The sequence below is a fragment of the Electrophorus electricus genome, chromosome 14, assembly GCF_041902795.1.
Source record: "Electrophorus electricus isolate QZ-2024a chromosome 14, ASM4190279v1, whole genome shotgun sequence".
NCBI classification, from domain to species: Eukaryota; Metazoa; Chordata; class Actinopteri; order Gymnotiformes; family Gymnotidae; genus Electrophorus; species Electrophorus electricus.
Window position 1 is genome coordinate 7,055,001 of NC_137510.1, and position 15,196 is coordinate 7,070,196.

The 15,196-nt window shown below is 38.0% G+C and overlaps 2 protein-coding genes across 18 annotated transcripts in view; both read right to left on the minus strand.

Moving 5' to 3' along the window:
- Window positions 1-4,704, minus strand: part of mapre2 (microtubule-associated protein, RP/EB family, member 2) — a 14,166-nt gene extending 9,462 nt beyond the window's left edge. For 3 of the 4 annotated variants that reach the window (XM_035530863.2, XM_081695922.1, XM_081695921.1), the window contains exon 1: window positions 415-588. In XM_035530863.2, the coding sequence (XP_035386756.1) occupies window positions 415-536 (122 nt within the window). In that variant the 5' untranslated portion in view covers window positions 537-588. Of the gene's footprint in view, window positions 1-414; window positions 589-4,627 lie in introns of those variants that run through there. The other variant, XM_035530864.2, reaches the window with a different exon arrangement.
- dtna (dystrobrevin, alpha) overlaps window positions 4,368-15,196 on the minus strand; it is a 32,118-nt gene continuing 21,289 nt past the window's right edge. For all 14 annotated transcript variants that reach the window (XM_081695910.1, XM_081695919.1, XM_081695918.1 and 11 more), the window contains 5 exons: window positions 14,848-14,937; window positions 14,445-14,547; window positions 13,324-13,436; window positions 11,080-11,110; window positions 4,368-10,922 (listed from right to left, as the gene is read on the minus strand). In XM_081695910.1, coding sequence (XP_081552036.1) covers window positions 10,910-10,922; window positions 11,080-11,110; window positions 13,324-13,436; window positions 14,445-14,547; window positions 14,848-14,937 — 350 coding nt within the window. In that variant the 3' untranslated portion in view covers window positions 4,368-10,909. The remainder of the gene's footprint in view (window positions 10,923-11,079; window positions 11,111-13,323; window positions 13,437-14,444; window positions 14,548-14,847; window positions 14,938-15,196) is intronic.

The window sequence follows — 15,196 nt, forward strand, 5'->3', positions numbered from 1 at the left end:
GCTCTCGCGGTGTCAGCGCCGCTGTCAGTGTCGCATAGGGAGCCTGCGCTCCGAAATATGCTCCTGTAATAATATAGCAAAGATCCTATGCACAATATAGAATTTCATGATCAACTAGGCAGATCAGTCCTGTAAAATATGCTACATGGTATAAGCTGGCCAAGTGACTGCACAATCGAAAAGCTATGGCAGGGTCCAAGAAAAAAAGAAGCCACAATGAATAGGAAACGAGGATAACGCTCGGACCAGCTTCCTAGGAAGCTGCTGTACATTCAGAAAGGATATGACTAACGCTTGTATATAAAATCAACTACAGCATATGCGTAATAACTATATCTTTGAAAATATTAGTTTGGTGATGACATCTAGCTTTACTAAAACAACGTCAAATGATTGAATACTGCACTGATTTACCTGTAGGCGCGCTCTCCTCGCACTGTATTTTTTCTGTAAGGAATGATGTTGGTTCCATTGTCCTGAATGATGTCGTTATTATTCTCTCCATTTGGGGACAGTGCTTGAGTGGGACCTGGCATTGGGTCTATAAAATGCTGAACAGATTTTCCTGTTCGCTGCAGATGAGAAAATGAAAAACGCAACTCGCTGTGCCGCACCTCGACTTGCTCTTGGACTGCTTATTCTAGGCGAGTCTCTCTCAAGCTCTACGGCGACGTCACAGCGCGGCCAGCAGATACTACAGTCACGTGACTATGGGAGTGGCGATTTCAATCTGGCTCCCCAAAAATCTAAATAAATAAATAAAAGATCCCTCTAAACGCCTAGTAAATGGCTATTCTGACCATATTATTTTCGATTACAGGACTCAAACTTCACTGTACCTCTTAGCTCAGACAATCAAGTCTTTCTTATTACAGGCTTATGGGAGCGCTAGGTGTAAATTTATTTAACCTTTCTTTGGGCCCTCTTGTATCCTGGGAATAAGATTCAAACTCTTCTTCCAGATCATCCAGGCCTGACAGGTATTTCTGACAGACACACAGTGATGTCACCTTATTTTGGTAAACCTTATTTTGGTATCCAGGTAATCATGATGTCCATCAAAGGGACCAGATATTCATACTGTGACCTATTTTTTTCCACTCTCAATGAACATTTACATTATTCATGTTATTTAGGAGGCAACATATATCCAGTATTATTAAGTCAAGTGACTGGAATAGACTTTGTGCCTTTACCTTTCTGTTAACAGTAGCTTCCTCACTTGAATCAGACTGTAGCCCACCTTCTTGTGTCCCAGATACCTTCATCATTATTTAATTCAGCTTCACGATGATCAAATGCATGTATAGGATTTTTGGGTAAAATTCTATTGGCCTGCCATCATTTTGCTACTTTTGTTTCTTGACAAAATCACTCTTGTGTTTTTTCATCAAGCACTGCCAGCCACAGTGCTTTCCACAGTGCAGGTGGAGCTACAGAAATTCTGTATAGTACTTCTCAAACAAACAAAAGGCATGTACCATTTCCCCTCACAAAATGTAGTTTGTTATTTGCATTTGCAGTCAGTTTAAATGAGAAAGCAGAGCAATAAAGGGCAAATGTGCTTTCTCCAGCTATATATACAGTACCGCTCGCTTGGTATACAGTAACACTTTTTTAGGCTATCATTACTCCCCAGATATTGCATGGTTTGACGAATTAAGCATCTTTATGCAAAAACTAACCTAGGAAGAGGTCTGTAAGAATCCTAACATTATTCATAACATTATTTCAGTGATAATGTCGTCACTGAAATAAGATTTGGATGATGCTCATCTAAAAAGACACACCAATAACAGTAACTTTATACTGGAAATATTGGGCCTAAATAATTAGGCTTTATTTCATGTCTGGTATAATAATCTCTTTACTACAGCATGTGACACCAAAAAAAATTACATTTGCCATTGTACCCCTTTACAAGCCCAATACTGCAAAAATGAACCCCGCAGCTTCAATGACAATTAATATTCAGTACTGCTAGATGTACACACAGATGTAGAACTAAGAATCTTAAATAGTAATGTCAATACAATACTAGGGAAAATTAAACAATACTGCATTATAGATGTTACTAGGGCAGCAGTGCATAACTCCAGTCCTGGAGTACCATCACAGTAAAGTTTTGCACAGAATGAAGAAACTTCATTCAGACATGTCAAGTATGCAAATTTTGGTATTTGTTAACTGTTATTACACAATATCCAAAATAGAATTGAATTTTAAACAATATCCAAAATGAGACAATTATTGCATTTTATCATTGTATTTTAACCGTTTACAAAGACAAATCAAAATACCAAGTATCAGCTATTACAGGATGGTCAAAACACATGCTATCAGTTATTGTATAGTGAACTGCAGCTTGTAGGTTGAATTATAGCTCTTCTAGAGTGTGGTATGATTATACCATGCTGATCTTCACACACTGAATTTGGTCTCCTGTTTTAGCTCTAATACTCAAGCATCATTAGCTTCCAGTTTCTATAATGCAATAAACAGCAAGGAAGTCAACTTAATATAAATATTTAGCTAAGAGTGCAATTAATTATATAAATGATGGAAGAGTTGATTTTGTCAAATTCAAAAGCTAATAGCTATTTACTCAACATTTTTATTACCAGTTTATTTATGGTTAAGGGAAGGACAAGCCACTAGTTGGTACACAATAGACCTTTTCAAAGTCTGTTAACAGAGATTATGCCGTGTGTGTGTTTGCAAAGGATGTGCCATTGATCCACAGTGTTGATCCCAATTCTTTAACAGCTAATTCAGTTAACAAAAGATATAATTCATATATATTCAATAATATTGTATGTATGTGCCTCAAAACATTATATTTTTATCCTTGCAGAATGATGATGCAGGCATTTGGACTTAACATTTTTCAAAAATAAAAGTCTTGAAATAATTTTGGAATCTACTCTAGCTATGTTCCTATCACAGACTGTGTATACAGTCCTGGGTCCCTATGCAAATCAATTTACTCATGTTACAACAGCCATCTTATACCATCTGTTCCCCAGTGTCTAGTTATTGATCAGGCACATTAGTGAACATCTTATTTGGAGACCTGACTATTTTGACCTTGTCCTAAACCGGGTGTAGTCAGTACCCTTTTCATCTTTTGGGTTGTGTGCATGCACCTAGAGTAGATTTATCCAAGATATAACTCAAATTTAAATTACAGTATACTAGGACGACAGTTGATGTTTCCTTAGTTTGGAGTTAACTTTATAGTTGGCATATTTCCATTAGCATCTAACTGTAAACATTAGCCTTGACTATACTTTGTGTAAGGTTAATGAACAATGTTACCCATAGGTATTTAGCAGTTAAGCTCTTAGTATATGTGCTAAGATGTGTACCAATGCTTATTTAGAGCCACACGAGTGACCTTTAGGCACATAGTTTCCATTTAGTGTGTTATGTTTCTCAGTCTAGGTTTCACAATCAAATGAGTATCTTGACCACTGAACTAATGGCAATTTCGACAAATAGTCCTCCCAGTCTGCTATTTTGCAGGTATCTGGAAGATTTTCTTCATATAACTAATAAGATCCGGATTATTAAACTGATTAATGTAGGAACATAAGAGTAGATTCCGCCATTATTGCGAGACCTTTATTTTGAAGGACCTTATTACGTCTAAATCCCTGCGTATATACATCATAATTGTGTAAGGATAAACGTGTAATACTGCTTTGACATACATACATAAAATACATTATTATATTTTATTAAATGATTAATTGAAATGGGATCACCACTGCGGATCAATGGCACAAATGTCCACTTCCGTTACCAAAATGCGTGCGCATCTTCTCGGTGACGGTGATCCTTAAATCGTTTACATAAATAGCACTGAAAAGTAGCGACATTTAAGTGATCAGCGGGTTGTACTGAAAAGATTGACCACGTGTTGATTTGTATAAGTGTTATGGAAGTCCCTTTTCTACTATTACATACAGTGTTACAAAGTTCCTATTACGTAGCCTAATGTTGACCTTTTTTGAACAACGGCGCTATCAGTAACGTTTATGACAATTCGGTTAATCTGTAACGTTTTCCCTGCTCTGCATTTTGTAGTTAAACAGCATTAAATGTCCTTATTCATACCCTGGAGCCACCCACATTCAACATTAATCTGTATCATGTTGCCTACAAATACGATATAATAGTACCCCAATAAGATAATCGTACCACGTCAATGATTTCAGAATTAGACGCAAACACTGCCCATTAGCTAGCTAAGAAAGCTAACTAGCCAGCCAACTCACTATAAAATCCAACTGACAAGGGGTAATCAAAATCAGTACGTTAGAGTTACTTGGAGAATAACGCCAGACAAAACCGTCGACAGTAAATGATGCAAGACATTCTTTTATTGGCAAATGGACATAACGTGGTGACATTTTAATCTCGCTAATGCAGTTAAGCAGTTAGTGCTTCCCTAGCATAGCCAACAAGCTAGCTTTCTCTGCACAGATTTCCGAGCTTTAAAACCAAACATCGATGACTTTTCAAACAGCCCAACTCCGTGGGGTAGCTACAACGGGCTCCGCCACGCAGAAACCACATCGCCATGCCAGTTAGTTACATACACCTTGATAACACCTCGACTCACCCGTAAACTCAACTCCGAACTCGACTGCTCGAATGTGCTTTCACTTACTCACTCCCTCTCATTGTGTCGGAGATGACGCCCAATGACACGGTTCCTTTGAGTGCAGTTGATTTGAGAAGAATCAACAATGTTACAGCGGATCGGTTTGGACATGATGTACGAATTCATTGTAACAAGTGCGCTTTATTTTAAGAATAAATTTGAAAAATTGTAATTTCGATAAATTATGATAAATTCAAACACCACTTGACAATTTAACCTAAATTATGATAGCACTCAATGTTTTTTATGGACCACGCCTTAAAATTAATTAACATTTTATTGGATGTAATAGCCTAATACACTATTGCCGCGAATAAAATAATTACGTCCAGCTGCAGTACTAGCATTCCCCGCAAGTAATACACTTTACTGACAAAAGTATTCGCTCGTCTGCATTCACACACATATGAACTTGAGTGATATCCCAGTCTTAATCCATAGGGTTTAATATGATGTCGGCCCGCCCTTTGCAGCTATAACAGTTTCAACTCTTCTGGGAAGACTTTCCACAAGGTTTAGGAGTGTGTTTATGGGAATTTTTGAAATTCTTCCAGAAGCGTATTTGTGAGGGCAGACACTGATGTTGGACGAGAAGGCCTGGCTCGTAGTCTCCGCTCTAATTAATCCCAAAGGTGTTCTGTCGGGTTGAGGTCAGGACTCTGTGCAGGCCAGTCAAGTTCTTCCACATCAAACTCGCTCATCCATGTCTTTATGGACCTTGAGTTGTGCACTGGTGCGCAGTCATGTTTGAACAGTAAGGAGCCATCCCCATACTGTTCCCACAAAGTTGGGATCATGAAATTGTCCAAAATCACTTATGCTGAAGCATTAACAGTTCCTTTCACTCGAATTAAGGGGCTGAGCCCAACTCCTGAAAGACAACCATACATCATAATCCCCCTTCACCAAACTTTACACTTAGGTCAGTGCAGTCAGACATTGTCCCGTTCTCCTAGCAACCACCAAACTCAGACTTGTCCATCAGATTGCCAGACAAAGAAGCGTGATTTATCACTCCAGAGAACACGTCTCCACTGCTCTAGAGTCCAGTGCCGGCGTGCTTTACACCAATGCATCCGACGCTTTGCTTGGTCATATAAGGCTTGGATGCAGCCACTCAGCCATGGAAACCCTTTCCATGAAGCTCTCTAGGCACTGTTCTTGAGCTAATCTGAAGGCCACATGAAGTTTGGAGGTCTGTAGCAATTGACTCTGCAGAAAGTTTGTGACCTCTGCGCACTATGCGCCTCAGCATCCACTGATCCCACTCTGTCATTTTACATGGCTCTGTCACTGTCGTTTCCAATCGCTTCCACTTTGTTATAATACCACTGACAGTTGACTGTGGAATATTTAGTGGCGAGGAAATTTCATGACTGGACTTACTGCACAGGCAGCATCCTATCACAGTACCGTGCTGGAATTCACTGAGCTCCTGAGAGCAACACATTCCTTCACAAATGTTTAGCAGTCTGCATACCTAGGTGCTTGGTTTTATACACCTGTGGCCATGGAAGTGATTGGAACAGCTGAATTCAATGATTTGGATGGGTGAGTGAATACCTTTGGCAATATAGTGTACTTTAAAACATGTAGGTCATAAATTTGAAAGGGAACAAAATATATTTTTTTCTATTTGCTGTATCAGCTGTATGTGTAGATCAGCCGCTGGCATGTCAATAGTTGCTTAGTAGCCCATTTCACTGTTTTTCAGTGGTTGTGAGAATTTGGGTAAGGAAATCCATTATCATATCTGAAGCCCCAGCCTGGGATGGTTGCCATATAGCTACCAGTGTTCTTGCCTTCTGCTTTGTGTAGAGTTTCTGTCACCTAACACAACTGAAAAACTGTGTTTGCTAACAACTGATTTAAAAAAACAAAAAACAAACAAAAAAAACAACACAAGATAAATATTGAACCTTTTTTAGGTGCATTCTGGTTATTGTAAAGCTACTCATGTTGATGTACTGCTCTGTTTTTTGGTCCTACATTTTAACTAAAAGCTCTGCTCTACCTATTGCCTTATCATAAAGTTTATGGTTGGGGTTGAGGTCAGCATTACACTTATGTAATGTGAGATTAAGTGAGATTCTACAGAAACTTTACAAGGGCTACATATCCAATTTGCTTGACTAGAGCTGTCATGTAAAGAAATCTGCAGTCCAGCTGTTCAGCTCCAAAAAGGCATTTAAGTGTGAATCTGCATTACCCGTTTTGTAAATGAACACAGGCTGATTGTTTGGCTGGATTTATGGACACAACCATTGCTGCATGCAGCAGGTTCATAATACAATTATTTTATTTTATTTTATTTTTTGATGGGGTGGGCACAGCTTAGCACTGAACATGAGAACACTGATGGTAAGAAGCAGGACCTTGCTGCTCTGCTTTCTTGTGGCTTGGCAGTAATGAGGCTTCTGACAGTATAATCTCACACTAATTAGCATTGTAAAGAAGAATACATGAAGCAGGTGAACCACCTTGGTTCCACTTTAGAAATACCAATTTAATTGAACTTGAATCATCAGAAATTGCATCAGGGAGAAAAGCCAGTAGCCTAACAATAAAATGCCTGCTCCACACATGCACGGTTATCAACGAGCTCACTCTGCTCTGGTGCCAGGCAACACCAGCAACAAATGCATGATAATAGATATTGGCAACCCAAATTCCAAGGTATAAAGGAAAAGCACCACTTTCAGCTTGCAAGGGTTTAATTGTAGCCTTCAACCACTTAGCCTCCATTATGCAGCTCTATGTTTACTGCTAATAATCCATGATCTGAAACATGGCTCCACTGGCCTCATTACTCAAGTGGTGAGAGGAAATGCTTATAACTGAGTGGCTAAGACAAGGGAAATAAAGGAGTCCATTTCTCTGGCCACCCAGTGACAAGGTGCTTCGCATGACCTGTAAAGAACTTTCAGTAAAACTTTGTTGACTGAAAGTGGATGGAGGGATGGCTAGAGAAATAAGTGTTGACTAAGAAAGCAACCTTGCTAACATAGCTGCAAAGTTTATCTTAGACAATGTATAGTATAATGTATGGTTTATTGTTCAGGGAATGGCTGGGAAAGGTGTAAAGGAACGCTGAAGTTTAGGTTCAAGATTCTAAGGCAGTAAACTATGTAGATGGGCGAGGCCCAAAGGCTAGAGGTGCCCTTGCTCACCATCAACAATGGAATGAACTATTGAACTTTGAACTTTTTTTTTTACATCGAAAGCCAACAAGATAAAGCACATAAATCACCAAATATGGCCAGTCACAGAATTAAATGTAAAGGTTTCCTAAACTGGGCAAGTGTACCACCTGCATCTTGCTTTTTCAGCTAAAGAATTCAATATCCGCTTATGTGCAGTTCATGGTTTGACAAGAGGAAGATTTTTCCGATAAGCTTTTAAAATAGCATGCTGTAATAGGGGAGATGTAACTTTGGGAAAGTACAAGGAGTGGGTGACGAAGATATTGCAATGTCACCAAACATTCTTTTGAGTGTCGTAACTACATCATGCCTGCATCATCAGTACATACAGAACAATTTGGAGATGAACACACTTAAGACTGTAGATGATGGTGGACATTAGGAGACACCCCATGACACTGCTCCCCCTCACAATATCCAACAGCCCTATGTCAACTGTGGAGTCCTTCAAGTTTCTGGGAACTAATATCGCCTAAGACCTGAAGTGGGAGACCAACATCAACTCCATCCTCAATAAGGCACAGCAGAGGATGTACTTCCTACGACAACTGAGGAAGTATGGTCTACCACAGGAGCTAGTGGGCCAGTTCTACACCACAGACATTGAATCAGTCCTGTACAAATCCATGGTCTGGTTCAGAGCAGCTACTAAACAGGAAAGGAACAGACTGCATTGAACAGTAAGGACAGGACAGTAACAGACTGCAGTGAACAGTAAGAACCGCAAAGAAAAAGATCTGTGCTCCCTTGCTCTACCTCCAGAACTTGTACTCTGCTAGAACCAGGAAACAGTCAGGGAAAATCATTGCAGGTGCCTCACACACATGACCTCTTTCAACTCCACTGCTCCAGAAAGAGCACCCTGTATACTAAAACTTCTAGACAAAGGAGCAGTTTCTTCCCTCATGCTACCATCCTCATAAATAGCTGACTGGTTCCATCTGCTGTGCCATAGCTCCTCTTGTTTTCTCTGACAGCCATAACATGTTGCTTCAGAACTACAATAATGTATTGTATAATAAACTCAATTCTGAACAATGACTCAGTGCATGTTTCATAAATTAAAAAAAAAAATTATATTGCCCTTCAGAAGTATAGCATAAACAGGCTTGAACAGAATACATTCTTAAACATATATTATTCTTATTCATATGCTTTAATAGTATATAAACATTGAACAATGTACTAGTATTTTTAAAGTTGTGTGTTCTGTGAATTTTAGTTATGAGCTCTTGAGCCATGCATATGCTTACAAATTTGACATTTGACAAAACAAAATCTGTAATCACTGTATTTTTTTGTTTATTTTAATTACAAAGTGATCTGTTGCTAGTGCATTGTGTCTTCTCTAACTTAACAACCCTCAGAAAAACTAAATATCATAATAGAAATGATGTATTGTAAAATGACTATATATATAACATCATTGTTATATATATATATATATATATATATATATATATATATATATATATATATATATATATATATATATATATATATATATATATAAAATCACCTATATATATATATATATATACCTATCCCTAAAAGCAGGCTTGTGAATTTCAGTAAGATTTATGTAAGGAACACAAACATAAAAAGCTAACTAGCAAAACATTCCTTGAAGTCATAACACCAATACAAAGTAATCACTTTAATTTGATTTACACCATGCAAAATGGTACAAACCACTTCAAAATGTTTGATCTACCATGTTTCACAAAAGTGTGAATATTCCACTGGATTTCCAAGGAGTGGAATACGATATTAACAAGTGCTGCACCATAAAAGTGCTATCTGTCAGTAGCATCTGTAGTGAGGCACCCAAACCATCTTATTCTATTTGGTGACATTGCCATAATATTTCTACTGCTTACACAAATGGCATTTTGGTGAACAAATCCCTCCTCTGAGCACAAATACAGAAAACAAAAAATGTATAAAACAAACTTATTCATTAAGTAAGATTTGCACACAGATGTAACTGCAAAAATAACAGAAATTCTTGAGTTAATCTTGTACAAATTCTATGAAAACAGACCTTTCTTAACAGTAAAGTTAACCAAGCTATTACTGTACCAGTGGAATCTGAATAGTCTCACATATTATCTTAATTGTGTTAGCATCCAGTGTCTGAGAGGGAAATGCCATATGGTTCCCACTGTTGCACACAAATCATTAAGTGACTCCTCATGTCCTGTGTATATGGGGTATTGTTATGCTATAGGTCCCTTTCAGATGATAGAAATGCAGAGAATATATAGATTTTTATAACTGACACTAATAAATGTGTTAAGTTATTGCACATGTTTAAAAGCATCTGCTTTCATATCATTTACATGCCTTTTACTCAAATATTTGTAGTCTCTATATTTTAATACTTTTGTTTTCTCTTTTTAATTTAGTAGAAAATAGCTTCAGCAAATGGCAATGTGGTGCTGAAATCCCAAAACATTTTAAATTAAGCGAGTAAAATAATTACACACAAACTTGTGTTCCAGTGTAAAATGGCATGGCAAACCAGTGTTTCAAAGATGTAAAGTACACCATCCCATAATTATGTGCAACATTATTTTAAATTAGAAAATCAATACAATTTTTGAATGATAACCTGATTAAATAAGGCAGTGTAGTTTTGGGGATTTCCATGTCAAATACTACAATAAAATCTCAAACCAAAGTCAAACAGCTTGACATTTTCAACGTTCAATAAAGGCTGGTGAATAAGTTTGGCCTTAATTGAGGAGTGACATATTACTTATTTGTATAGACAGCAGCTTTGTTTGACCTTATTTGCCCATCTCTGGATATTTTGGATATAAAGTACTTTTAGTAGTGCACACATTCACAAAAAGTAAAGAAAATAATGCTCAAATCTTTTTGGATTTTATGGCACTGGTGGTGTTTTAGATTCTTCATACTCTCAGTCCATTCACAGTATCAAAAATGGATGTGACTATATTTACAGAAGTGTTGTCATTGTTTGTGTGCAGACATGTGAAGCGTCATCCCGTTGGGTATGCTGGGTAAAACTTCATTTCCCCTGCCTGCAGGAGAGAAACAACCTCTCTTAAAATCATATTTTAGTTTCCTAGGCTGCACTCTGCCAAAAACCAGGAGAAACATCATAATCTTAATTTTTTCTTATCAAAAATCAATGTGAATATCCACGATAAATCGCCCATTTAGTTTTGTGTCACTGACCATGATGATAGAGCTATTGTTGTGAAGTCACCTGGACAAAAGGAACAAGAATCATAATCAGCAATTTGTTAAGTCATCATAAAGTATCACAGAGTATGTTGATTTCTATGCCATAATTCCATAAAAATAAAGCCACCTGCTTTATTAGAGAAACCAACTCTGCATCTATGTTCACTGGTCACTTTATTAGGTATTCCAATCTTATAGGTGCATATTATATATATATATGAGAAAGGGTAGATGTACATTTACAAAGCATATATTACAGATGGTAGCACATACATAGCTATGCACAGTTTGCATCCCTTTACTCTGTTCATTATTGGTCAATGTCTGATCACTACTCCATTACTGACTGGTTAGCATACACAAACAGTTCATAACAATGTATGCTCTAGGGGTGTAATGGCACACAGAGGTCACAGTTTGGTTCAAGCCACAGTTTGGACATCACGGTTTAGTAAAAACTGGGAATAAAACCCCCAAAATACATAAGTCTAGGGAGCCTGTAGCGTATTAAGCAGTAAAATGTAATGCCAACCTGATGAAATGCCAACTGCTCACTTATGTTTTTGGCCCTGTCTGCTTCTTGCATGTAGATGCAAGAGATAAGGAGTTGAAACTTTTGGGCAAGATTCCTAACACTACATTTATCTGCTACCTCTATGTAGCATGATCAAAATTGTAAATTGCTCTGGATAAGAACATCTGCCAAATGTGCAATTGTAAATTACTGGCACATTTGGGTGAGGCCATTGAATATGGGTTAGCATGTTCAGGTGTTCCTGCACACATACCCTACAACGCTGACATACCATGCTCGTCCACTACTCAGTTCTCAGGGAACCTGAAAGTTTTCCCACATAGCTGATTTGAATAAGTAAGCAGGTTTTCTAGTTCCTGTGTGTCACAATGTTACTGATTCTGTCAGTCACCAATGAACTTGAACAAAGCTTAGTATAGCATGTTGCTAAGTTACATCTTAAAGATTACATGTATCGTTACACCCCTAGTATGCTCAATTTGTACACCTACAAGATACAAGATTGTATCAAGATTGTAAATAAACATTTCTAATAAATTCAATGATGTGTATATGTTAAACTGCAAACTTTATGATATCACCTTTTCTTTTTCAATTATTTACTTGAGCAAAAATAAACAGAAGAAAATAGTAGTGGAAAAAGCTAGAGCATCACTGATTCTGATTTGCATCTGTTGTACCAGAACATGAAGGCCCACCTATGCACTATTCTAAAACCTCCTCTGAACATCCAGGAAACTCCTGGCACAGGTGAGCAGTAACACATTCTGATTTCAGAGTCCCTCAGACAGAAATCAACAGTAAGGAAGGACTGAAAAGAAAGGCCCTAGACCTCTACCAGTGTATGTTCCAATATATTTACCAGTGCATGTTAATACAAGAACTAATAAAATAAGTTATCCCACTCACTGACTGAAAAGTGCCCAAGGAAATTCTATGAATTTTATGTTAATCCTACAGAAGCTTGAGGTCTCTGAACCAGTTTGTAAAAGACTCTAAAACAAAGCTATTTTTATCTGACCACTTTTTTGTGAAGGGGGCAATACCAAGTGTTAAAGGCCAGAAAATTATATTTCTGTTTGAGTGAAATAAGGCAGAGATATCCACATGCCCAAATGTCTTAAAATATAAAAGTTATCAAAAATAATTACATACGTTCACATTCCTCTGGTAAAAGTTGCTTGCAGGCAAATATCAAGAATCTCTCTCTCACACACACACACACACACACACACACACACACACACACACACACACACACACACACACACACACACACACACACACACAAGACCCAATCACCTCCAAATCACAAATCAAGCACCCTAACCACTGAGCCACCACTGCCCTCATATCATCACTGCATTTGAGTCAGTTCAACTGATGAAGCTCACCCTGTACATTTCCCTAATGTTTATTTGAAATATTGACTTTGATCTACATGGTATAATTCACTGAATGAATTCTGCTGTGGCAGTTCCAAAAGATAGGGGTATTCAATACAATGTAATGCAGGGAAAACATACTGTATTTCTGTGTATGACAGTAAAGACTCTTACCACCATATGGACTGCCTCCTAACTGTGTGTGTGTACATGCACCTTGTGCAACTGTTCCACACAGTTGTTTTTTTCTTCTCTTAATACAAGTGTGCATGAGTGTTTTGTGAATTTTTGTATGTGTGTGTGTTTGGTATTTACCATGGAGACCTTCTGCTGTTGCTGTTTGCTCCTCCATCCTCAGCTCTCTCTCCAGCTGCTGTTCCAGCTCACTCTCATAGCTTCTCTCTCCTTCAGCTTGCATATCAACCAGCCTGCCACCCATGGTTCCCCAAGCAAAGTTTCATGTTAAATACGACAATAACCAAATCACCTCATTTAGATTTTCAAGGTGTAAACCACTGTTTTATCAATTTGGGAAATTGAAGATTTGTTACTAAATTAATACATTCAAATAATTTATTTCCATCTAATCACTTGTGTGTTTTCTGTGTTTAAAATTTGTTTTACTAATCAGAATCTCCCCATAACATGTGATTCCTAACACAATTCTAGTTGTACACTGTTAGGGAATTTGTTGACACCTACTGGTGTTAGCCTGCTAATGCTATTGCAGTTGTTCTCCATTCCAGTCTTGGGGACCCAGCACTCATCTGATTCAGTTTATGACATTCTCAACTGAAGAGCTCAATCAAGTGTCTTAGAGAAAACACACAAATTTATAGAGTGGGAGACCCATGACTATTACTGACTATGGGACCCATGATTATGGGATTAGAACCCCTGGTTTTAATACCAATTTAATACTAGCTATTCTAGTAGAAGCTCTCCCTGTCTGGAATTCAGAAACGTGCACTGGACAGACAAAATCAGATAACTTCAGAATTGGCAGAGCATACCTTTCATAATGCCTATTTCCCCAAGACCTAAGACTAAAGTTTTTCAAACCAAATATTATTGATAATAATTCTGCTGATGAGGTGCAGGTATCTCAGAAATGCATGCAAAATGCAGCAAAGTGGATAATATTGTAGGACTATGCTGGTTACAATAAGTCTGATTTTAAACTAAGCAATTCCTTTTTGAAATAAAAGATGAATTTAGATGTACATTATGGAACTCAAGGTCTGATACTACTGCTCCTTTGCTCTGCATTGCTGCGCCTTCTAAATGCCAAACATATGCAGCAGACATTCTTAACCCAGTGTTCAGGGACTCATACATCCCAGGAGTTTGATCTATTTAATCTCCAACACACCCCAGCGAGGGAAGCAGTGACTGCACAGCTCCTGAACATCTCATGCTTGTGTGAGTCTGTTTACCGTGGCTGAGAGTTGCTGAGCTGGGCAGATAAGCTTCCCGCAGGGGTTGATGGGATGAATTCGTCTTCTGCATCAGTATTGCTGTCACTGTCACTTCCTGCTTCTGGAAAGAAGACGTGAAAACCAGATGCCAAATTCAGTTCAGAAATGTTCACAAACACCATCATTATATGTTCTTTCTCTACAGATCACTGGAGAAATATGAAGTGAAACGCAATCAGAGTAGGTGGTTTTGTGTTTTGTAATTCACTTAGTATTGCCATTAAAGTGTAATTCAAACCCTAATCAGATATTGCTTATTTAACAACAGCTGCAAATACCTTGCTGTGTGTGTAGGATGTGTAGATTTCTTCTCATCATTGCAGTTCCCAGAGACCCCTGAGCAATTTAAAAGACATTTTACCTGTCTGGAGCTCTCTGACCAGCAAGGACATGGTGTTAGTAATGGAGTCTGCAGCCACGAGCAAGTCGTTCCTCAAGTTCCGTCTGGAGCCTAAAACACAAGGACAGAATCAAACATTTCATGACAGCTGCATGTCTACAGTTGTTACTTAAGTGACACTCTCACTAATCTCATGATGTGATGTTCCCCTGGTACAGTTTCTCCAGTAGAATTTAGATGGGTCATATAGACTTCATAGAGATCCAGGACTTTATTTAACCAACAAGTAGCTGTTGAACCATTGAGTAAAACCAGTGTTGGAGAATTAACAATTCACATGTAGCATGATATCGTATCTGTTTTCAGTATC